Below are 23,663 nucleotides of genomic sequence, written 5' to 3'. Positions count from 1 at the left end.
CATCCCCACTATATAGTGCCCTATATAGTGAGTAGGGAGTGATTTTGGACACAGGGCAACATCTGCCAATGTTGTCAAAAGACACCAGCGCCCTCTTTTGAATGCTGATGTAATCAAGCTGGAAGTTTTGTTTGTTTTGATAGCAATCAGGAAAGTTTGAAAAAAGTAGACAGTGATCATTTAAATGCATTTTTGTGCAATATTTCATTTGGAAAACAGTTTTCAAAATGGCTGCACTGACACCTGGCTGACACGTCACATTTTGAAGTCTTGCACAAGTCTCGTGAAGATCACGTGGATAAGCGACGCCTGCCGTGGACCAAACGAACTAAATTCAACATGGCTAAAAACCGAATAGGCCGATAAATATAATATTTTATTGCAATTAGTTGCCAATAAGAGTCATGATATAAGGTTACTAAAACTGAAAACGTAACTGAATAACACGTTAATTAAGAAATAAAGCAAGTTAAAAAATGACTTCAGTTCTCCTTTAACATTTTGACACTATCCAGAATTCACAGCAGATCTGTAGTGGAGCCATCTGAAGGTAGTTACAGTAAACCACTGTATATACATACGTGCACTCCAGTTTCTATCACAGCTAGATTGACCACGGTCTGAAATCAGTGGCGGCTGGTAGTCTTTCAAACAGGGGAGGCTGGTCAGTTACGATATTTCCAGATTTTAAAAGAAAAAAGAAAACACATAAATTTTGCCCATACTCTTGCCTCTGATCTGGCGGATTGTTGGCAGGGTCACAAACTGTGAAATAACAGGTTCTTTTGGCCCATTAGCCTACTGTCCAATATACATGATGGTGGTGTTGGGGGGGGGTATATTTTAACATTTTATATTTTAAAATTGTGACATGTTGTTTAAAAAATGATCATTATTGAAAGCAGCTCTTTGTCAGGAACCTCAGCAGTAACAGCAGAGTGTTCTGGAAAGCACTGACCTTGGGGAGCCAAACATAGAGCTGGGTGCCGCACATTTCATTCAATGACACTTTCCCTATATTTTACTTATTTTGACTGAGAAATGTTTTATTGACAATTTTGATAACCCTTCACTTTTAATCCAGGTCTGTAGTGTGAAATGTTCTCGGCTGTGTTTTTGTTTAAAAATGTTTTCCAAATTGTAGCTGTGTTTAATTCATATCCAGAAAAATATATATTCCAATATAATATACTCAGCATTAACATTTTAAATAGATTCTATATTTTTGGTCCATCCATGACATATTACTAAAGTAGCCTATTTACTGTTGTTGATGTGGGTCACTTGCTGTTAGCCAATTCACTTTCTCGTACCAGGAGAGCTGAAAGGAACAAGTATTATTCCCTACCTTTTTCACCAAGTCAATTTGAGGCGTTGGTCTACCCCTCTTTAATTTTAATTTTTTCCTCGAAAAGAAGACTGGCAAATGGCTTCGCCGAAATTAAATCAGCAATGCTTGGCATCCGTGCGCAGCTTTCTTGCTAGCTGACTAGCCCCCTCAAGTTCAAGTTCAGTCACTCAAATAAACGAAATTTCTGGAACTAAGATAGCAAACTTGACAACACTACATTTACACTTTATTTACAATGAAAATATATACAAACTAAAAAAGCTGGTAGAAACCCTATGTAATGAATGAAATCGAAATGTAAACTGATCTCTTACAATACACCACAGCACTTGCGAATCCGCATGGGACTGAACTGAGATTCACCGCTGCCTGTCTATAGTTGAAACGAGCTGTCAATCAAAGAAAATATCCGGCCGCTCTCACCAATCACCAGTCTCCTCGCGGAAACTGCCATGTCCCTCCCACTGTGAGGCTCAGAGTCCGTGGGCGGGCATTTTCGCAGTATTTGTCCAATAACCGTCTTGCATTTTGAGATTGACAAGCGCATAGCTCCCAAATGCCATTGAAATCCACTGAGGCTGGGAGTCCGTGAGACTCCGTGGGCGGGCGTTTTCGCAGTATTTGTCCAATAATCGTCTTGCATTTTGAGATTGACAAGCGCATAGCTCCCAAATGCCATTGAAGTCCACTGAGGCTGGGCTGCATCGCGCTGTCACGAGGGGGAAAAACTCACGCAAACATTAGGCGAACTGGGGAAAGTTATAACGGAATGATTTCGCACTGTAGTTGTGTTGAGCACATATATTTCTATGATTCTGGATCTGAAATAGCAATGTTATAAGGTCGGCTATAACATAAGCCTAGCGCAATTCATCCTACACGATGTTCATCATTTTTAGAGGAGGCTGAGCCTCCCTTGTTGTCTTAGAGCAATCGCCCGTGTCTGAAATGCAGGTTAAAATAAACGCCTGGATTTGACACAGGATCTGAGTTTAACACCCCGACTGTATTGATATCGCAGTGGTTTGATTTGCTGCCTTTACAAATCAAAATAAATGTCTCATTTCATTATCTCTAGCCGCTTTATCCTGTTCTACAGGGTCGCAGGCAAGCTGGAGCCTATCCCAGCTGACTACGGGCGAAAGGCGGGGTACACCCTGGACAAGTCGCCAGGTCATCACAGGGCTGACACATAGACACAGACAACCATTCACACTCACATTCACACCTACGGTCAATTTAGAGTCACCAGTTAACCTAACCTGCATGTCTTTGGACTGTGGGGGAAACCAGAGCACCCAGAGGAAACCCACGCGGACACGAGGAGAACATGCAAACTCCACACAGAAAGGCCCTCGCCGGCCACGGGGCTCGAGCCCGGACCTTCTTGCTGTGAGGTGACAGCACTAACCACTACACCACCGTGCCGCCCCAAAATAAATGTATTACACTTTAAAATGTAATGTTTTGTGTCAGCACCGTCTCATCAGTCTGGTACTGTGAAGCCTATATTGGGATATGATTCGTATCGTGGCTTTAGTGTATTGTCTCATACGACTGCATTTTTAATTTTATAAGAACATAATTTTACTAACAATGAACAGAATCTGGCAATTTTCAAGTGGTGACTTAACTTTTCATTCTCAGTATAAATTAAGTTTATCTTTTCAGATATCCTCACTCCATATTTCAGCTATGAACAGTTAATGACTAAAATATTAGAACATGGCAGCTTACCGCTTTTCTGAGGGTGGGGTCACATTATCTGTGTCCAGATCACAGCTCTCCATTTTTGAATATTAGTGTATGGACACACGGCTCATGGACTCACTGCTGATTCCTGAAGACACTGATCTCTTGGAGTGAATGAATTACACTCCTAAAAATCAGAAAAAAAACAAACATGCTGTTAAAACTGGAGAAAAATAAATTTCACATCTAATGAACTGCACATGCGAAAGACTCCAAAATTAAGAAGCAGGAGGATTCAGAGTAAGAGTCGTTTTAATGATTATGCACAAGACGTGTGTGTACCTCCAGACAGGAGGTGAGGTGACCAGCTCAGTAATCAGGGGATTGAGACCTCTGCTGGAAAGGAGGAGACACAGTTTGAAGTCCAAGCAGGTCAGCTGTGATGGCTTCACTAAAAAAGCTGAAGCAGGAGGCGACTAAAATCATCTGTAGTTAATAGAAGGGCTACTTTAAGTCTAATACTACTTTCTCTTTACCAGCATTAAATGGGTTTTAGTTTGAATAAATTCTGATCCAGAAGTCAGTCAGTCTGAAGTCAGTTGCACTGAACAGAGATGAGTTCTGTGAGCCTAAAGTAGGGCTGTGTGATATGCCTGTTTTACACCGTGAATGATCCATGATCTGTTTTTACTGAGGGATCACATGGACCGTGATACTAAATATATTTTGTCAGTTGTGCTGAAAATGCTGAGACGTGGAATCTTGTTTTCTGAGGCAGACTTTACTCTATTCACTAGTCCAGCTCACGGTCTCCCTGAAAGACACAGGAACAAACCGATAATAACCCAGAGTCAGCAGCTCCTTGGGTTACGTTTCCTCAATTTGTTTGGCATCAGCATGGCCAAGAACACAGAGAATCTGGTGTGTAAAAAAATCCACATCAGTTAAAGGTTCTGACTGCAAAGTTGAATTCTGGGTAAAACATTCTATTTCTATTGCTGTTGGAGTTTCGAGATGTTTCACTGCTGCGCACACACACACACACCACGTGTATCCTGTGTGTAAACGTTTTGCCGAGATAAAAAGCATCCCGCGTTTTACGATTCTACTTTTAACCAAAACAAGTCAGAATGGGCAAACATGGTGGACTCGACTCTCCCACAAGTGTAAAAGAAAAGGAAAGCCTGCTGAGTGAGTGCAACTGCAAGATAGAGCAAGGTTAGAGGATGTCATTTTGCTGGACAGATAACTAAATCATTCTAGCTAGCGCTTAGCTATCTTCGCCTTAGAACGCATGGGCTCGACTCCATGATAGTGAGCATGGAGTTATACCCCTAATGTTTTGATCTTACAGAGAAAGAAACAAGAATACAAAAGCAGTAACAGAGAAAAGATATATTCATCTTTTGTTTCATGGAACTAGTTCAGTTCAATGCTTTGCTAAGATGCAAACTTCTGTGGCCCTTGAAGAATTAATCATAAATCACACACCCCTCCCGTAAACAGTGAAACCCTCCGGTGTGACTGCACAGTCGGGAACGCAGGGCTCCAGCCACATCTCTGTGAACGCCAAAGCACAGCAGTTTCTGATGTCCCTCTGGTGTTTAATCCATGCATGCAGCTCATCCAGTCTGTTGTCCAAAGACTGAACATTAGCGAGCAGGATGCTGGTCAGAGGAGACTTCCTGATTCTCTGTCATGAGCAGGACAGAACTTCAGCACGTTTCCCTCTCTTTCTTTTCCTCCGGCATTGCGCAAGTAAACAAAAGACCCAGGGGAGTGCAGCATCCACAATATCAAAAGTTGGTTTAAAGTCTGAAAGTCTGAACTGGCTGACAGTCACAACTCCACGAGAGTTTATCGGTCACACTGAACGCATGAGATCACTGTATGTGCAAAAAGAACCAGTCATAAAAAGTAAACAAACATTTGCTCTTTCTGGTTTGATCTTCTGAACATACTTTGTTTTGGATTGAGTGCAAATGTCTCCCTTTTTTTCCCCCCGTTATCCTATAGCTGTTACCACTGTTGATTTCCCTTTCTCCACCATACCTGTCAACTAGGGCTGCACGATTATGGAAAAAAATGATAATCACGATTATCTTGATCAAAATTGTAATCACGATTATTAATCACAATTATTCTTGATGTTAGGGAAATCACTTAAATTTTATTTCACTATATTCAAACAAACAATATGAACAGCTTTCAGTGCAGAATGAAATTTAAAAGAGAAATTCTGATTTCCAAATGACAAATAAATGAAATTTATCCAAGAAATTACCAAAGGATGAAGGAAGTGAAAACTCAATTGCAACAATTACATAACATTATACTGAGGCCTACAAGTTTTTAGCTAGAAAGACCAGCCTATCAACATGCTCTGGCTTTAAAAGGATAGTTCGGGATTTTTGACATGAATCTGTATGGCATCCCCATCAATAGTGTCGTGCAAACACACTGACTTACCCCTGACAGCATCCTGTGAGTCCAGTTCTTGTCCAGTTTTGGTCCAGACGAAAGTAGTCCGGCAAGTTTGTTGGGGTCACGAAAGTAAAACGTTTTTCGTCTCAAAACAGTATGTGTTCAAAAGAGTGATATATTTGCATCACAAAACCGTTGCCAAATAAAAAGTCAGACCTCGAAATCGCTTGGCACTATTTTCTCTCCCTTCTTATCACTGCGCGCTGCCGCCAGGTGACAGCCACGGCTGTTTCATTCATTGTTTTAGTGATGGGAATTTCGGCTCTTTTTCGGGAGCCGGCTCTTTTGGCTCTTCTTACTATAAGGAGCCGGCTCTTTCGGCTCCCAAACGGCTCCTGAGATTTTATTTTTCATTTAATTGCTGCAATTAACTAGTTAATTAATTACATTATTATTTATATTTTATCAAAAGGATGTTTTCCATTTTATTTTTTAGTTTTTGTAGCCATTGTAAAGCTTTGTAAAGTATAGCAGTGTCTAGCTATAGAAATAAAACTTACTTACCAATTAATAAATTATTTTCTCACAAACATAATGCAAAACTGTGTTATATTACCAATATAAAATACACAGAAGACATCAACTGTTTATCCTTTATGGCTTTATTTCACACTCGACCTTGAACAAAATGCCACAAAATAAATTATGAAGTATAAATCAGGCCTAAGAAACTATGAAGCAAAGTTGGAAATTATTTTAACAAACACAGAACAATGTGCAACAAAATATGTGGCACCTTGAGCGCATGTAAAAAGAGAAAAAAGTGCCGCACTCTGCTCCACCAGTAATGAGAAGCCGCTGGAACAGCAAATATGCTCCTGTTATAATGACTGCTGTCTCGTTGTATACCACAGATCAATCTGGCCATGCCAAGGCGGTTGCCGACCGAACCTGTCAATTTATGAGCGACAATTTATATCATGAGCTTTAGGAATTCACGGCAATAAAACAATGATCATGGTTGTCAAATAGACAATCATCCTTCAGCTAAGCTGAACTCTCTCTCTCTCTCTCTCTGAGGCACCTAAGGACAAAAAACTAATTCGGCTCCCCAACTTGGCTCCCACCGAAGAGCCGGCTCCCGTCATTCACTTCAAAGAGCCGGCTCTTTGAACCGGATCGTTCGCGACCGACACATCACTACATTGTTTACTGCTAGCAAAGTTAGCGACAACATGTCTGACTACGACAGTGAAATGTGTGCGGAGATTCAGCCACATCTTTGTTGCTACAGCCTGGATAGTCGCAAGTGCGCACCATTTTCACAAATATATTATTGTATAGGTTATAGAAGGTGATAAATTTGTCGCTGTTCTTGCTCTCAAATTAGCTTGTTAGCGCCGCTGATCTGAACTCCTAATCACTGCCAAACAATGGGAAAGGTGTTGATTCCTGCGCAGATGTCAACATGACAGCGCGCAGTGATACCGAGGGAGAGAAAATAGTGCCAAGCGATTTCGAGGTCTGACTTTTTATTTGGCAACAGTTTTGTGATGCAAATATATCACTCTTTTGAACACATACTGTTTTGAGACGAAAAACGTTTTACTTTCGTGACCCCAACAAACTTGCCGGACTACTTTCGTCTGGACCAAAACTGGACAAGAACTGGACTCACAGGATGCTGTCAGGGGTAAGTCAGTGTGTTTGCACGACACTATTGATGGGGATGCCATACAGATTCATGTCAAAAATCCCGAACTATCCCTTTAAACATGAGCGAAGGCAGGTCACAACATTGCCTCCAGTGCTAAATACACTCAATCTGTTACCTACTCTCACGCGATCACCCCTTGAAGAAGATACCGCCAGTGTTGCCAGACACTGCTGATGTTTTCCAGCCCAAAATATGTTCAAATCCGCCAAAATGCACTTAAAACCGCCCAATCTGGCAACACTGGATACCGCTGCACTGAAGCTCTGCGCACTTGGCTTGCTTGCTTACTTAGGCAGAGTAATGAAACCTTACATGCGTCGGTTCGCCCCCTAATGGTTTGGCAGAGTACTGGTCAAAAAATGCTTGATCAGATATGCAGCAGAGCTCGCATTTTAAATGGAAATAAATCGCGATTTTCATTTAATTTAATGGTGGCAGGCAAAATCGCGATTTTCGATTAAATTTGATTAATTGTGCAGCCCTACTGTCAACCCTCCCGTTTTTCCCGGGAAATCCCTTATTTTGACTTATTTCCCGCTGTCTTCCTGTTTTTTTTATTTTCCCGAAAAATCCCATATTTTCACATTATATAAAAGTCCCGTATTTTCACAATATAAAAAAGTCGGTAGGTCCAGAATTCATGACGCGCCTCTGACAGGAGTTTACAGCAGGAAGTCGGGCCATGAATTCACGTCCCCGCCCTCTCAGGCATCAGTAATTACAGAACTACGTCCGGAGGCGAGGCTGAACAAGTGATTAGGTCCAGTGTTGCCAGATTGGGCAGTTTCCCACCCAAGTTGGGTGGTTTCAAGTGCATGTTGGAGGGTTTTGAACATATTTTGGGCTGGAAAACGTCAACAGTATCTGGCAACACTGAATAGGTCTGAGGTGAAGATGGCGATGCTAATAGCTAAGAAAAACATTAGCCCCTCTTTCTTTGATGATGCGTGGCTGGAATGTTCCCAGACTCTTCCATCGCAAAGAAATGTTCCATGGGGAAAACGAAAGCCTCCCAAATAATCAAAGGTAAGCTACACATGTTTACATTAAGTATGTCCTGGCTAAGACCTCATAAATAGCCTAGTGTAAACTAATTGGTGTATTAACTGTTTTATCCACTCATTGTCTATTTTATTTTCTATCTGAAACTTACCCATTTTAAATCACTCTTGGTTTAATGTCTTATATTACTCTCTATCTATCTATCTATCTATCTATCTATCTATCTATCTATCTAGTGTTCCGAGGCCATGACTATGGCAAAACCATAATAAATTGCAATGGAATTGAATTTATTGACTGGTTATATAATGACCTTTCTTATTTTAACATACATATTTTAGCCCTTAATTTGGGAAATAACTGGTACCACTGAAAGTAAATAAAAATAAATGTATAGTTTATTCACAAATGCACTCTATAAACCATAAGCATATTGAGTTTGGGTCTTGGCTATCACCAACATGCACCAGAGTACAGGAAATCACAAATACTAGATAGAAAATCCCCCCCCCCCCCCCCCCCAATTCAACTACACACCCACTTTTGGTGAAGGGTATGACTTTCTGAAATTTTCACTTATTTTGAGTTAAAAATCTGGGAAATATCCCTTTTTTTCAAACCTCAAAGTTGACAGGTATGTTCTCCACACTATGCTTTTCCCTCTGATTTTGATAATTTGATGCTCGCTTCAACAGTTTCTTTTTTGACTGCTTCTTTTGTGAGTTTGTCCACTCTCTCGTTCCCCTGGATGCCTGAATGTGCTGGGACCCAAATGAATGTGATATTTTTCCCCTGATTAACCATTCTTGAACTGGTAAACAAGATTTCATAAAGCAGATCTTGATTTCTAGTTGAAGCTGTCTTCATGCTCCTAAGTGCTGACACGGAATCTCATCTCATCTCATTATCTCTAGCCGCTTTATCCTTCTACAGGGTCGCAGGCAAGCTGGAGCCTATCCCAGCTGACTATGGGCGAAAGGCGGGGTACACCCTGGACAAGTCGCCAGGTCATCACAGGGCTGACACACAGACACACAACCATTCACACTCACATTCACACCTACGGTCAATTTAGAGTCACCAGTTAACCTAACCTGCATGTCTTTGGACTGTGGGGGAAACCGGAGCACCCGGAGGAAACCCACGCGGACACGGGGAGAACATGCAAACTCCACACAGAAAGGCCCTCGCCAGCCCTGGGGCTCGAACCCAGGACCTTCTTGCTGTGAGGCGACAGTGCTAACCACTACACCACCGTGCCGCCCTGACACGGAATCATTACAGATTAATATATTTCTGCAGTTTACCTGTTCAGTCCATTCTAATGCCAACATTATGGCAAACAATTTCATCATACAGACACTCAAACCATCAGAAGTTCTCGGACTAATTTCCACCTGGTAACTGGGCACAGCGACTGCAGAACCTGTGGCGTCTGTTTGCAAATCCTTTGTAAAGATCTGAATACTGTCTTTATACATACAGTCCCTATAACTATAATGTTCACTGGTTAGATCTGCATTCCTATCAGTGGGTGTAATCCTGAGTAACTTCATGTCCACACAGGTTTTCTAAAACCCAGACAGGTCGAACCGGTCACACCACAGTTCAGCAAAACTCTTTATCATGAGGAAAAAAAACAACCTTCAGCACCTCAAAATGATCAAATTTCTTCCGCATGATACTGCTCTTGGGAGACATAGGAAAATTCCATTCACACATACATACATATATATAAAATTTCAGATGCCTTTGCAGTCAGTCCCTTTAAATGGAAATGCTGAAATTTACACAACAGACACAGTGAAAACAACATGCGCTTGAAAAACATGCAGAGGGAAGAAAGCAGCCTAAAGACACTCCTTATGAGAAAACACTGGTCACTGATGCAGGACATTGCACCTGTATTTAACCATTAAACACCTTCTCAGGTGATTTCAGTTCCGCAGTTTTACTGCTGTTTTTACACGAGCTCAGTCAAATACAACCACATTTCTCTCCAACACAGCACTCACTTTTACTCAGCACTCCATGCTGGGCTTCATTAATCTCACCGGTTCCGCCTGGAGTTGGAGTTTTTATTATTATTTTCTCCCAACAGCAACAAAACGGCGTCTCAGCTGAAAGAGAAACAGTCACTTCAGAAGAACTGATTCACTCCGAGTGATGTGTCGTTCAGGGAATGAATCGACTCTTTGATTCGGCTCTTTGAGATGAATTTTAAATTGAAAAAGCAAACAGTGAAATTGAAATGTTTACTCGTTCAGGGAGACTCTTGACGTTTTGTTGTTCTGAAGTTACACTGCAAGTCCAGTCCACTTTAATTACCAAGAAATAGAATAAAAGTGCTGTCATTAATAATAATAATCTCACATAAAATCTGTTTGTGAAAAGACAAAAGAAAGCGGCTGAGAAAGATTTCACATTTTATCTTGATTATCACATTATGACATCATATTATTCATCATCCTGACATGCCAGCTCGGTGAGTACTTCCACACTGAGGCCCTGGCAAAATGCAGCCTCATTCCCCCCACTCCCACAGCCAACATGCAGAACTCGAGGGTATATTCCACCGCTTGTCTCCCTCCTTGTTTAGCTGCCAGTAGCAGTTCTCCAATCTCCTTTCCCTCAGGGGCATTGTCAAACACTCTCCTGAACATTGTGATGAAGCGGTTGCAGGAAGAGATCGATTCACCGCCTCTCTACCATACAGCTGTAGACCACTTGAGGGCTTTGCCAGTGAGCAAACCCAGGACCTGGGTGATTATGGACTGGTTGGAGGTGCCCTCCTGATCAGCCATATAGAGGAAGCGCTGAAGTAGAAATCCTCTACACTGGAAGGGTCTCCTGTGAACTTGTGAGGCTGCAGAATGAGGGGAACAACTTATGCCACTGGAGTTGGGAATGAAGTTGTAGGTGTGACATGTCGGGTCAAGATTTGGACAAGGGCTTCAGTGAGTTGCTGGACCTGGGCCTCAACCACTTGGCTCCCCTGTTATTACTCACCAATGAAATGACCTTGTTAAATAATTATCAGTCCCACAAACACATCATTCCCACAGGCTCTTCTGTCCAGTTTCACAAGCACATTGCTTCCTCCTTCTCACTAAACACAACCGTAGCTGTAGTAATACAGGGCTTTCCACAAGCGCCGGCTGCCGGCCATACAGCCGACTACACAATTAAGTCCAGCCAGCTACTTTAATGACCATTTTTGTAGCCCACAGGCTCTAAATATTAATTTTCTATTTTAATAAAATTAAATGTTTATCTAACGGACTGACAATAATGTCAAACTGAACCGCACTCATTTAAGTTGTGATTCGCGCTGTTTGTACCGATAATAACCACAAATTCCCCGCCCACTTCATTGATCAAGGGAGAGTAAAGGCCTCTGCATGCTCTTGCGACAAGGCTTTCACAGATAGCTTTTCACAGACAGTTGTAATTTATCGTTGAGCGGGGAGTATAGGCGTGCGCAATGTTATTCACTGCCACAACGCAAGGGGGCGCAAAGTCGCGAAATCGCTAGGAGTAGTTGGTGGGTGTGGTTAGTGGAGTGTTTATCCTCCGGTTACTGAGCAACAGGTCATTCAACACCAACAACAATGGCGACTGGACGAGTTCGCACTTTGATCAAGATGCAGCTGAAGGATCTAGAAATCACTTCCTCAATCAACCGCTCTTCATGCTGCTCCATCTTCGCTCGTGTTTTTAAAAATGGCGGTCGTGAAAACAAACCAAACCGGGGAAGTAGGGAAGCGGAAGTGCGTGTACAGCGGATGTAGAGTGGACCAATCAGAGCCCTCTTGTCTGCGACGCTGTCTGCGAGGCTGTCTGCGGTGGTCACAATTTTTGGGAGATGCGCGCAGAGCATCTGCAAAGGGGGGGGGGCTTCGCAGACGCCATCTGCGACGCCGTCTGTGAGGACTGGGTTGTCAGCATAAATTGGCCCTAACTCATCCGCAGCCCCGACATGCGGTGTGCGCACACTCAGCGGAGGCAGTAGTGTGTCTGGGCCGTCGGAGGGAACAGAAGCAGAGATAACGCTTATTTTGTCTCCGGTAAACCAGTCTTCTCCCATTCAATTACATGCTGGCTTCAAAAGACACCGTTGGTTGTAAATGAAACCAAACTGAGTCGTTGGAGTGTATTTTCATACACAAATGGAAAAATGTTCGCTGAGTGTTTAATTGTGTAGCCCCACTGCAGACCGTTGTCGTTGTTAATTCATAGCATGCTCAGTTGCGTGAATGTGTCATGCACCGAAAATAAGAGATTTACAAGCCAGGAATGCCTCATGATGCAATATGTGAGCTTGTATAGCCTATTACTGATTATTTTCGGTGCGCAAATCAGTTTTCATTGGTGCATTAGCGTCTGGCATGCACTAATGAATAAAAAAGATGCAATATGTTGTAATAATAATAATAGAGCAAATGTCTGAGAAATTAATATAGCTTGTCTATTATGCAGGCATACTTAGGCTAATAATAATATGAACAGTTTTTGAATAATGCTCTCCTACTTGGAGTGTGGAGACAGAAACACACCAGGAACCTCCCATCTCTCAAAACTCTTCCCAGAGTTGGGGGGTAAAGATTATGCTGAGGTCAGCATGCCAACGCTCATCAGCACCGGAATCCAAGTCAACCTCACTGAGGAGAAAGATGATGAAGAGGAAGGCTTAATGAACAAAAATGTCCAAGTTGAGGGATAAGGTGTGGCAAGCACCAGGGAGAATCTCAGTAGGGCCCTTTTTGAGCTGGGCATGGACTCTGATCCTGAATGGGAAGATAGTGATAGTGAAGATGATTAAGACAGAAATGGGGATAAAACTATTTAAATATATTCTGAAGTGCTGGTAGCATTCCGGACTTTTGTTGAATGATATTTAACTTTTATTTCAGAGTATTTTTATTTGTACACTTTTAGGGCCGTAACCAGGATTTTTCAAATACCGAGGTCAAGCATGGCTGACAGCACTGAAGGGCCCCTCCCCTGGCACAACTTAAATAAATAACAAACCAAGGATAGATTTGGTGGAGGACACATTTATTTTAACAATTCTACAACTGTGGCACCATAACTGTGGTGTTTTATCTGACATAAAAGTAGAAAGGTAGTGAACTCTTGAACTGAGTATACATACCTAAAGTACCAGTTACCTAAAGTATTGGCATTATTTATATTGCAGCATACACATGACAGAAAGGGTGTGAACTGCTGGATTGTAAGCTTTAGTATTACACCTTATAATGAGAGAAAGAGAGAGACTGAGAGTTTGTGTGTTATTTGTGGGTGTCTGTATGTGTAGAGACATTCTGAGCAGTAATGTAAAGGCATCAGTCTATCTGGCTGTCTTGAATTGAGATCCATTTGCATGCATTCTCTGAAACAGAGTGTTCTCACCATTGCCTGTAATGTAAGTTTGGCTCATAACACATTTACTTCAACAATTCTAAAACTGTGCCATCATAACTGTGCAGTTTTGTCTGACATAAAAGTCAAAACTGAACTGAACTGAGTGTATTGCTCAGCTACCTGAAGTACTGGCATTATTTACATTTCATTATCTTAAATTACATTAGAATGTAGGGCTATTAGTTCTGTGTGAAGACTATGCATTAGAGAGTGTGTGAGAGTGTATTATTTGTGTGTGTCTGTGTGAGTGAGAGAGAAAGAGAGAGTTATGAGAGAAAGAGAGTGAGTTACTCAAACAAGGCCATTTAGTCAGCCCTGCACAGGGCTGCCTGTGACAACATAGTTTTGAATGTTTCTCAAAATGCTAACTAAAATGTAATAGGCAATGACAATGAAACGTTTCCCCTTGGAAAGTTGGCATGACACTGCTGAACGGTCTGCCACTGCACTGACAATATTTTCTCACCTTCCCTCCTTCTCTTTCCCTGCTCTTCTGTTGGCTGTCCAAACCTTAATTTAGTTTGTTGCAACGTTTTCATTTTGCACTCAGGTAAAGCTCTATAATGCGATGTGACTATTAGCCTACGTTAGGTTAGGTAGGCATCAGTGGCGGCTGGTAGTCTTTCAAACAGGGGAGGCTGGTCGGTTACGATATTTCCAGATTTTAAAAGAAAACACATCAATTTTGCCCATACTCTTGCCTCTGATCTGGCGGATTGTTGGCAGGGTCACAAACTGTGAAATAACAGGTTCTTTTGGCCCATTAGCCTACTGTCCAATATACATGATGGTGGTGTTGGGGGGGGTATATTTTAACATTTTATATTTTAAAATTGTGGCATGTTGTTTAAAAATTGATCATTATTGAAAGCAGCTCTTTGTCAGGAACCTCAGCAGTAACAGCAGAGTGTTCTGGAAAGCACTGACCTTGGGGAGCCAAACATAGAGCTGGGTGCCACACATTTCATTCAATGACACTTTCCCTATATTTTACTTATTTTGACTGAGAAATGTTTTATTGACAATTTTGATAACCCTTCACTTTTAATCCAGGTCTGTAGTGTGAAATGTTCTCGGCTGTGTTTTTGCTTAAAAATGTTTTCCAAATTGTAGCTGTGTTTCAATTCATATCCAGAAAAATATATATTCCAATATAATATACTCAGCATAAACATTTTAAATAGATTCTATATTTTTGGTCCATCCATGACATATTACTAAAGTAGCCTATTTACTGTTGTTGATGTGGGTCACTTGCTGTTATCCAATTCACTTTCTCGTACCAGGAGAGCTGAAAGGAACGAGTATTATTCCCTACCTTTATCACCAAGTCAGTTTGAGGCGTTGGTCTACCCTGCTCTTTAATTTTAATTTTTTCCTCGAAAGGAAGACTGGCAAATGGCTTCGCCAAAATTACATCAGCAATGCTTGGCATCCGTGCGCAGCTTTCTTGCTAGCTGACTAGCCCACTCAAGTTCAGTCACTCAAATAAACGAAATTTCTGGAACTAAGATAGCAAACTTGACAACACTATATTTACACTTTATTTACAATGAAAATATATACAAACTAAAAAATCTGGTAGAAACCGTATGTAATGAATGAAATCGAAATGTAAGCTGATGTATTACAATACACCACAGCACTTGCGAATCCACATGAGACTGAACTGAAATTCACCGCTGCCTGTCTATAGTTGAAACGAGCTGTCAATCAAAGAAAATATCCAGCCGCTTTCACCAATCACCAGTCTCCTCGCGGAAACTGCCATGTCCCTCCCACTGTGAAGCTCGGAGTCTGTGGGTGGGCATTTTCGCAGTATTTGTCCAATAACCGTCTTGCATTTTGAGATTGACAAGCGCATAGCTCCCAAATGCCATTGAAGTCCACTGAGGCTGGGAGTCCGTGGAACTCCGTGGGCAGGCATTTTCGCAGTATTTGTCCAATAACCATCCGTGGTAGGCATATGTGATAGAGCGTAGACTACACCCTGCCTGTTTTATCCAAAACCCAACTTCCCTGGCCGACATTAGTATAGGCTACGTCGCGTGACGCTGCGTTAGACACGGCAACGATAGAGGCTGAGAGATTTCAGATGACATTAGACACGTGTGAATTTTATTGGGGGGAAATATAGATGACATGATGTGGACGCTGCGTTTTACATTGATCACTGCTCAAATTCAGCGTAGACCAATTTTAAATTTCTGAAAAAAATACAGAGGACATGACCTTGGTGTCCTCAATGGTAGTTACGGCCATGTACACTTTAGGTTATGTTTTTGTCGCTCTGACTGTTATTCAACAGGTTATAATGACCTGCAACCTCAGTTTGTCAGTTGAACGCAACAAAATGAAGATGATTTACTGCTATTTTACTTTGTATTTGAGTAAAGTGAATAAATAAATGGTCTGTGGAAAATACATTTAATCCTGGGAACTGTGTGGACAGGAGTTTTTGTGTTTACTACCCCCCAGGCTGGCTACTTATTTGTCATGGCTGGCTAGTATGAGCCTTAGTGGAAAGCCCTGGTAATACCATTATTATAATCTATTTTGTTACTCAATTTCTTTATATAAGACACTGAAATGTATGAAATATACTAATCCTATACAATAAAATATGATTGTATATATTTAATAAATTTCTAAGTTATATTCAGAATATAGATATTTAGAATATATTTCCAGATGTATCTTTTTTTTTTTTTAACAGCCAATTTTTTTTTTTTTTTTTGGGGGGGGGCTTTTTTCACCTTTATTGGATAGGACCATGTAGAGACAGGAAATGAGCGGGAGAGAGAGACGGGGAGGGATCTATAACCCTGGTTTGATGAACTGCTGTTGTGGCAGGATGGACTGGGTGAAAATATAGTTTGTTTACCTCATGTCCATGGGTCTCTCTCTCTCTTTCTCTCGTTACTCTGATCATGCTGATTATGATTGGGCTTCCCCCCCCCCCCCCCCAACTTTCCCGTTTTGGTTGGCTCTCTGCATTGCTCTGACAGCCAATTGCCTGGTTCCTGGTTGGCTCTGTGCTTTCTCTTGGCAGCCAATCGCGTTACCGGCGGGATATTATAGTTTGTATACAGCCCTAATTCAGGGCGCGCTTCTGATCTTTTATACACTGCGGCTACTATATTTCCCATCAGATTACGCCGGTTAATGCACCATCGTTCGGCTCACCTGCTATATTTTGTCGTGGGCTCCTTGTATCCGCAAGTTGTTGCTCAGGTATGTTTTCAACTGAGTCGCATTATGGGCTTATCAGGTCAGCTGTTTAGTAAGCCCACTGTTGTATATGTTCCAGCGTTATCGCATCATTATTGGATTTGCATGCTGCATCTTGCTATGAGCTTCGTGCATTAATCAGTGTCACTCAGGTAGGTTGTCTTAATTAGAGTTGCGCAGTGAAGTTATTGGGCTGGCTGTTTACTAAGTGTACTTCTGTGTGTGTCATTTCTTAGACACCATCTCACAAGGAAGTGACTTTGCCAGCTAGAACAACTGCTGCTTTGCCTTGCCTGTTTATGATTGCATTGATGCGTCTACATCTCTGCTCTCCAATACCGTGGATCATTGGCTATTGCAGCTCGAATTCTTTGCTCTCAGACTTTGTGTGAATGAGCGTGTGTGCATGTGTAAAGTGACTGTGGAGTACAGCTCTTGGCTGAGTGCCAGGGCCAAGGGCTTCTTGCTCATTGTTTGGTTTTTGTTTGTTTCTTTATTATTTGGTTGTGTCATTTTGTTATTTTTGGGTTGCATCATAGAGAGGAGGCTTATTGCTGTGGAGTCTCGTGTTGCTGTTTATTCTTTTGTTATATTTGGTGTTTTGGGTCTTTTGGACCCGTGTGTGTGTGATGCCCATAATTGTGTGTTTGTATGTAGGTTTGTGTGTGTATGGGTGAATGTATGAGGGTGTGTGAGGTCCATAATTAATTGTTTTCTTTTTTTTGTATACACAGGAGCGGAGCGCCGGTGGTGGGGACAGCGTCCTTCAGGTGGTGGGTCCTCTTCTGTGTGTAGTGATTGTTCTCACTGTGTGACTGACCAATTGTCGTGTTGTGTGAGGTGAGTGTGGTTCTGCACACGTGTGCCTGGGGTGGATTCTTGGCATCCATATTGAGGGGCGGCTGGACGCCCACCAGTGTGCCTCAGTTGCTCCTGTGTGCGCATGTCTGTCTTGTGTTGTCTGAATGAGTTTGTGTGTGTTTGTGTGTTACCAACAATCAGTCGACTTAAGATCCATACACCTGCTCTTCTGCCTCTGTTCTGGTGTGAATTAACAAGTCCTTTACTGTTTGTTTCCCCACCCTGAATGTGGGCATGCATGAATTGTGACTTACTGTGTGACCATGGCCAATTGAGAAGCTTTGTAGTGATTTTTATTGTGTGTTTTTAAATTGTGTGTCTGACGTCAGCTTTTTATGTTCATTGTCGTGCTCGTGTATTAATAAAATTTATTTCTGTGTATGGAAACACGTCTCTGTCATCTCAGTACCCGAACCTGTGTCTTGGTATGAGTGATGGTAATTTGAGTTCCCCTAGTGTCCATCTAGGGGTGGCGTAGTCAGACATCCTAGTACAGGGGTGTCAAACCTGATCCATAAAGGGCCGTGTGGCTGCAGGTTTTCATTCCAGCCATGCAGCAGCACACCTGACTTGGCTCATTCAATCAACTGAACTGTCTTCACACAGTCAAATACTTGCAGCCACACCCACCCTTGATTAAAGGGTGGGTGTGTCAGTTGATTAAGCCAAATCAGGGTGCTGCTGCATGGCTGGAATGAAAACCTGCAGCCACACGGCCCTTTATGGATCAGGTTTGACACCCCTGCCCTAGTAGCATCCGCCACACTGTGCTCCAGCCTCTGGATTGTCTGGATGATTGTGTGATTATTCGTTTGACCAGCAGGTGTCTCTAGTGAGCAAGTGAAGCCTCGAGAAATGAAGCGCTTCTCAACACAACTGGCTGGAAAGCTTCAGTGTTTCATTAAGCTTCATCTGGCCATCACTACATCTGTCATCACATATTTGCCCTGTAGAATTACCTTGTACAGATGTTTAGCGGTTGCAGAGTTCTAACTCAATACTGGACCGATATAATAAACACAGAAAAATCCACCATATCAACAATTCTGGACTTTTTTTTTTTTTTGTTTGTGTGGCGCATTGTCCATACAAATGAGCTGATACTATAGAAACAATAATGTATTCAAACAAGCTCATTAACACAAACCTGCATGACTTACAATTAATCAACACCTTCTGACCAATCAGAGTGAAGAACTCAGCAGCACTGTGGTGTAATGCTCTATAAATGTGTCTTTATAGTGTCAGGAAGGAATCTGATGAAGAGTCATTAACGACACACACTTGGGATGTGTTCTGTTTTCTGGAACTGTCTGTCCATCATTATTGCAGGACAAAAACGCTGAATATTAATGTGGTGTACAACCCGAGTGTCGACCCATCACCCCCTCCCCGGTACATTCATAACAACACACACCAAAATAATAAACACAAATAGAATCAACACACCTCAGTATGAAACAAGTGTCGAGTGTAAAAACACACAATACATTCATATTGTACAGCAGTGTTTTCACTAAAAGATCTTACAGCTCTAAAATATGTACACACACACTCAAACACACACACCCTAGTGAACAGAAGCTAACGGGTTACTGAATCACTCATTCAGCTCGAGCCACATTGCGTTTTCTTCTTCAAGCACTTTGGAGCCAGAAAACAATTTAGTGTTAAAGGTAGACTGCCTTTCAGATTTTTCAGGTTGTCATAAAAAGAAATTTTCCCTGACACCCAATTATTTTTGTTTAGTGGACTGAAAGCTACTGAATTTGAGTCACAGACTTCCAATTTTATTAGTTTTTTTAATAAGAACAATTAATGAACTTAGGGCCACGTGGCACTAAATTCTCTGCTATTTTTTCCTGCTTCACCATGACCCAGTTCACAATACTACGTCACGCATCACATGGTGGGCTTTCCCCGTTCACACAAGGCATTGTGGGATACAAATTTGAAACAGGAGAGAAAAATGGAGGATGTGAATGAAACGTGAAAGACCAACTACAGTAATGGAAAGTGAGAAGAAAAGACGTTATGTTGTGAAGGAAAGGAAATGCAGGACCAAACTAATAAATATCGGTGGTCAGCAAGCACCTCGGTGTGATCAGCTGTTTGTTTAGCGACAGAATGATGAAACTGTCAGTGCACGGTCAAAGATAAACCTGTACATGGCAGTAATGCAACACTGTGGATGCCAGCTGCTGTAAAACCCAAAAGAAGACAACGAAACCAAAAGGTAAACCTACATGTGCGCACACCGGACTTCGTCTGTTTGCTTTACTGCAAAAAGCGAGCGATTTCATGCACATAATTTGCTCGGGAATCCCCTCAAATGAAATAACTTCCCAGCCACAGAATGGCCTGATATTTTGTGAGATATTACAGAAATAAACATAGATCACAATGACCACATTTCAGAGGGAACTAAATTTCACTGATTTTATGAAACTGAAAGGCCGTCTACTTTTAAATCTAAACAGTAGTGTCAACATGATGTACCTTCATTCACAGCTTAAAAAAAAAGTGGGGGGTGAGGGGAAGCATCATACTGTGGTACTCATCACTCAAAACAATAACAAAAATCCATAGTAGCTTGTCTGAGCTAAAGAGTCACTCAGAGATTTGTGGAAAAAAATCTCCACCCTCAAACCAAAAAGGAAGCAACGTCCAATCTGCTATAGTGTGTTCTGGTGTCACCTGCAGAGCCAAGGAAGAGAACACAGAAAAGCAAGCAGAGACACAAGCAGCAAGAGCACAGTTCAGAGGATGAGGATGACTGAAGAGGAATTACAGGATTGCAAGCAGAAGACAGGAAACGGGGTAAACGACATCTGTGGACAGAGGCACCAGAGGTTGATCTAGAAAATGGAGCAGAGGATTTCAACGATGAGGACAACACAGAACACCAGGTGGATCAGCAGGAAGAGGATACGGAGACACGAGAGAACGACACTGACACACAGGATGCTGAGGGTGATCACCAGACTGAAACCTCATGCAGTGACCAAGAGGGAAAAGAAAAAATCCTTTGAGAATGAGAAAACAAAAATGAAAATTTACTTACCATAAGTTAGGGCTGCTACTATGGCACATGAATAAGTAATAGGGATGAGCAGATTCATAAGCTATGTACTTGTAGCGCGCCTTTGCTGTGCAGGCATTAATAGGGGTGGCTATCCTGAGTTCTTTAAATAGAGTGGTATCTCTAATGTATGTTGTACTTTGTCGTCTGTTTTTAGCAAAGCTACTTGAACTAATGAGCATTAAATCTTCTTTAAATAAATGTCTTTTGACTTACCTTTAAATGTTAAGTACCATATAACCTCCTACAATATTTGCCTACCTTTAGGTGATAGCCCAAGCTAAATGTCAAGAATTCAATGCAAATAACCATTCAGAGACAACAGAAGGATTATAAAAATATAGTAACTATTTACTTGAAAAAGGTTTCAATATGTACATGTTAAGTTGGATTTGTAAACAAAATAGCTTTAGCTTCTTCTCAACTCACTCAATAAAGTGGTGCTTGAAAATTTGTGAACCCTTTAGAATTTTCTATATTTCTGCATAAATATGACCTAAACATCATCAGATTTTCACACAAGTCCTAAAAGTAGATAAAGAGAACCCAGTTAAACAAATCAGACAAAAATATTATACTTGGTCATTTATTTATTGAGGAACATGATTCAATATTACATATCTGTGAGTGGCAAAAGTATGTGAAACTTTGCTTTCAGTATGTGATGTGACCCCCTTGTGCAGCAATAACTGCAACTAAACGTTTGCGGTAACTGTTGATCAGTCCTGCACACCGGCTTGGAGGAATTTTAGCCCATTCCTCCGTACAGAACAGCTTCAACTCTGGGATGTTGGTGGGTTTCCTCACATGAACTGCTTACTTCAGGTCCTTCCACAACATTTCGATTGGATGAAGGTCAGGACTTTGACTTGGCCATTCCAAAACATTAACTTTATTCTTCTTTTACCATTTTTTTGGAAGAACGACTTGTGTGCTTCAGGTCGTTGTCTTGCTGCATGACCCACCTTCTCTTGAGATTCAGTTCATGGACAGATGTCCTGACATTTTCCTTTAGAATTCGCTGGTATAATTCAGAATTCATTGTTCCATCAATGATGGCAAGCCATCCTGGCCCAGATGCAGCAAAACAGGCCCAAACCATGATACTACCACCACCATGTTTCACAGATGGGATAAGGTTCTTATGCTGGAATGCAGTGTTTTCCTTTCTCCAAACATAATGTTTCTCATTTAAACCAGAAAGTTCTATTTTGGTCTCATCCGTCCACAAAACATTTTTCCAATAGCCTTCTGGCTTGTCCATGTGATCTTTTGCAAACTGCAGATGAGCAGCAATGTTCTTTTTGGAGAGCAGTGGCTTTCTCCTTGCAACCTTGCCATGCACACCACTGTTGCTCATTGTTCTCCTGATGGTGGACTCATGAACATGAAGCAATGTGAGAGAGGCCTTCAGCTGCTTAGAAGTTACCCTGGGGCCCTTTGTGACCTCACCAACTATTACACGCCTTGCTCTTGGAGTGATCTTTGTCAGTCGACCACTCCTGGGGAGGGTAACAATGGTCTTGAATTTCCTCCATTTGTACACAATCTGTCTGACTGTGGATTGGTTGAGTCCAAACTCTTCAGAGATGGTTTTGTAACCTTTTCCAATGTTAAGCCCACTGCACACCTTCCCAATTTGCTTACGATTTTGTTGGGCCGATTAAATTGCTTGCGAATTGTAAATGTGTGCGGGGGCACCTCATAGCTGATTTCATCGGTTCTCTGTTGCTCGGTTCAGATCAAACTGGTCTTGATATTTTCGGACACGATCTCCTCGTACGTAACACAATCGGTAGTGTGTGTGTTGTTACTACGATCTCATCGATTATGATCATTTTAAACAGCCAATTGGAGTGCCAAGATTGATCACATGATGTAAATAAGGCAAAATGGCAACCTGCGACAATCACACGTGGACTGCAGACCGGGAAGCACAACTTGTGTCACTTTGGGAAGCGTCCACCTGTCTTTATGACATTAGTTCACCTGATTACAGCAAACAGGAAAAGAGTAATGAGGCTATGGCTGTAATCGTCAGCTTTGAAAATGCCTGGTAAAGTATTATAGCATTGTCAGTGGTACAGAAATCACTTATCTGGAATCCCAAAACAAGTTGAATTTTAAGAATGACAACAAATTCTATTTATAAACCTACTTTAGTCTTCTATCTTAACTGTTTGTACTATCACGTGATATCTTGAACACGTGACCATCTATTTGGGCTGAATGTCTACAATGTCTTGCAAATGTGTGTGGGGAATTTTGAACCGATCAAATCAGGCCCGTATACTCGTAACCGATCGCCTGACACATGAAACCCTGATGAAATTGGGAAGGTGTGCGCTGGGTTTTATGAGAATCACACAGCAAATTCAGAAGTGTTAAATTTTGGGTGTTAGTGAAATTTGAGCAAAAGTAGAGTTAATTTTACTCTGATAGAGTTAAATCCATTATATTTTACTTCAGTTGATAAGTAGTTGGTGTCAAAATTGGGTGTAAAAACAAAGCGTCACTAAATCAAACCTGTCAGTGTAATTGTATAAATACTAACTCTGAACTTCTAACTCTCAACTCCGATCCTGGGTTTTACACTTGAAGTGTTCATGTCACCCCGCCCACTGCATAGACACACATCGATTGGCTAAAGCCAGAAGATCTATGCACGCTTCACCGACTGCTGCATGAGGGACCGTGCTAATGACCAGAGGTGGAAAGAGTACTAAAATATTATACTCAAGTACAAGTACTGTTACTCTGATGAAATTTTACTTAAGTACAAGTAAAGTTACCAGACAAAAAATCTACTCAAGTAAAAGTAAAAAGTAGATCATTTAAAATGTACTTTGAGTAAAAGTAAAATGTTACTTTTAACA

The 23,663-nt window shown here is 41.5% G+C and overlaps 1 protein-coding gene across 1 annotated transcript in view; it reads right to left on the bottom strand.

Annotated features, from left to right (window-relative positions):
* Nucleotides 1–10,337, bottom strand: part of LOC132870289 (NACHT, LRR and PYD domains-containing protein 12-like) — an 81,141-nt gene extending 70,804 nt beyond the window's left edge. Inside the window, exons 1-3 of the mRNA XM_060903923.1 lie at nt 10,202–10,337; nt 3,386–3,439; nt 3,089–3,230 (exon numbers count right to left, since the gene is read on the bottom strand). Of these exons, the coding sequence (XP_060759906.1) occupies nt 3,089–3,141 (53 nt within the window). The 5' untranslated portion in view covers nt 3,142–3,230; nt 3,386–3,439; nt 10,202–10,337. The remainder of the gene's footprint in view (nt 1–3,088; nt 3,231–3,385; nt 3,440–10,201) is intronic.
* Nucleotides 10,338–23,663: the final 13,326 nt, after the last annotated feature.

Source organism: Neoarius graeffei, chromosome 22 (genome assembly GCF_027579695.1).
Source record: "Neoarius graeffei isolate fNeoGra1 chromosome 22, fNeoGra1.pri, whole genome shotgun sequence".
Taxonomy (NCBI): Eukaryota; Metazoa; Chordata; class Actinopteri; order Siluriformes; family Ariidae; genus Neoarius; species Neoarius graeffei.
This window is presented reverse-complemented; position numbering and strand designations above follow the sequence as displayed.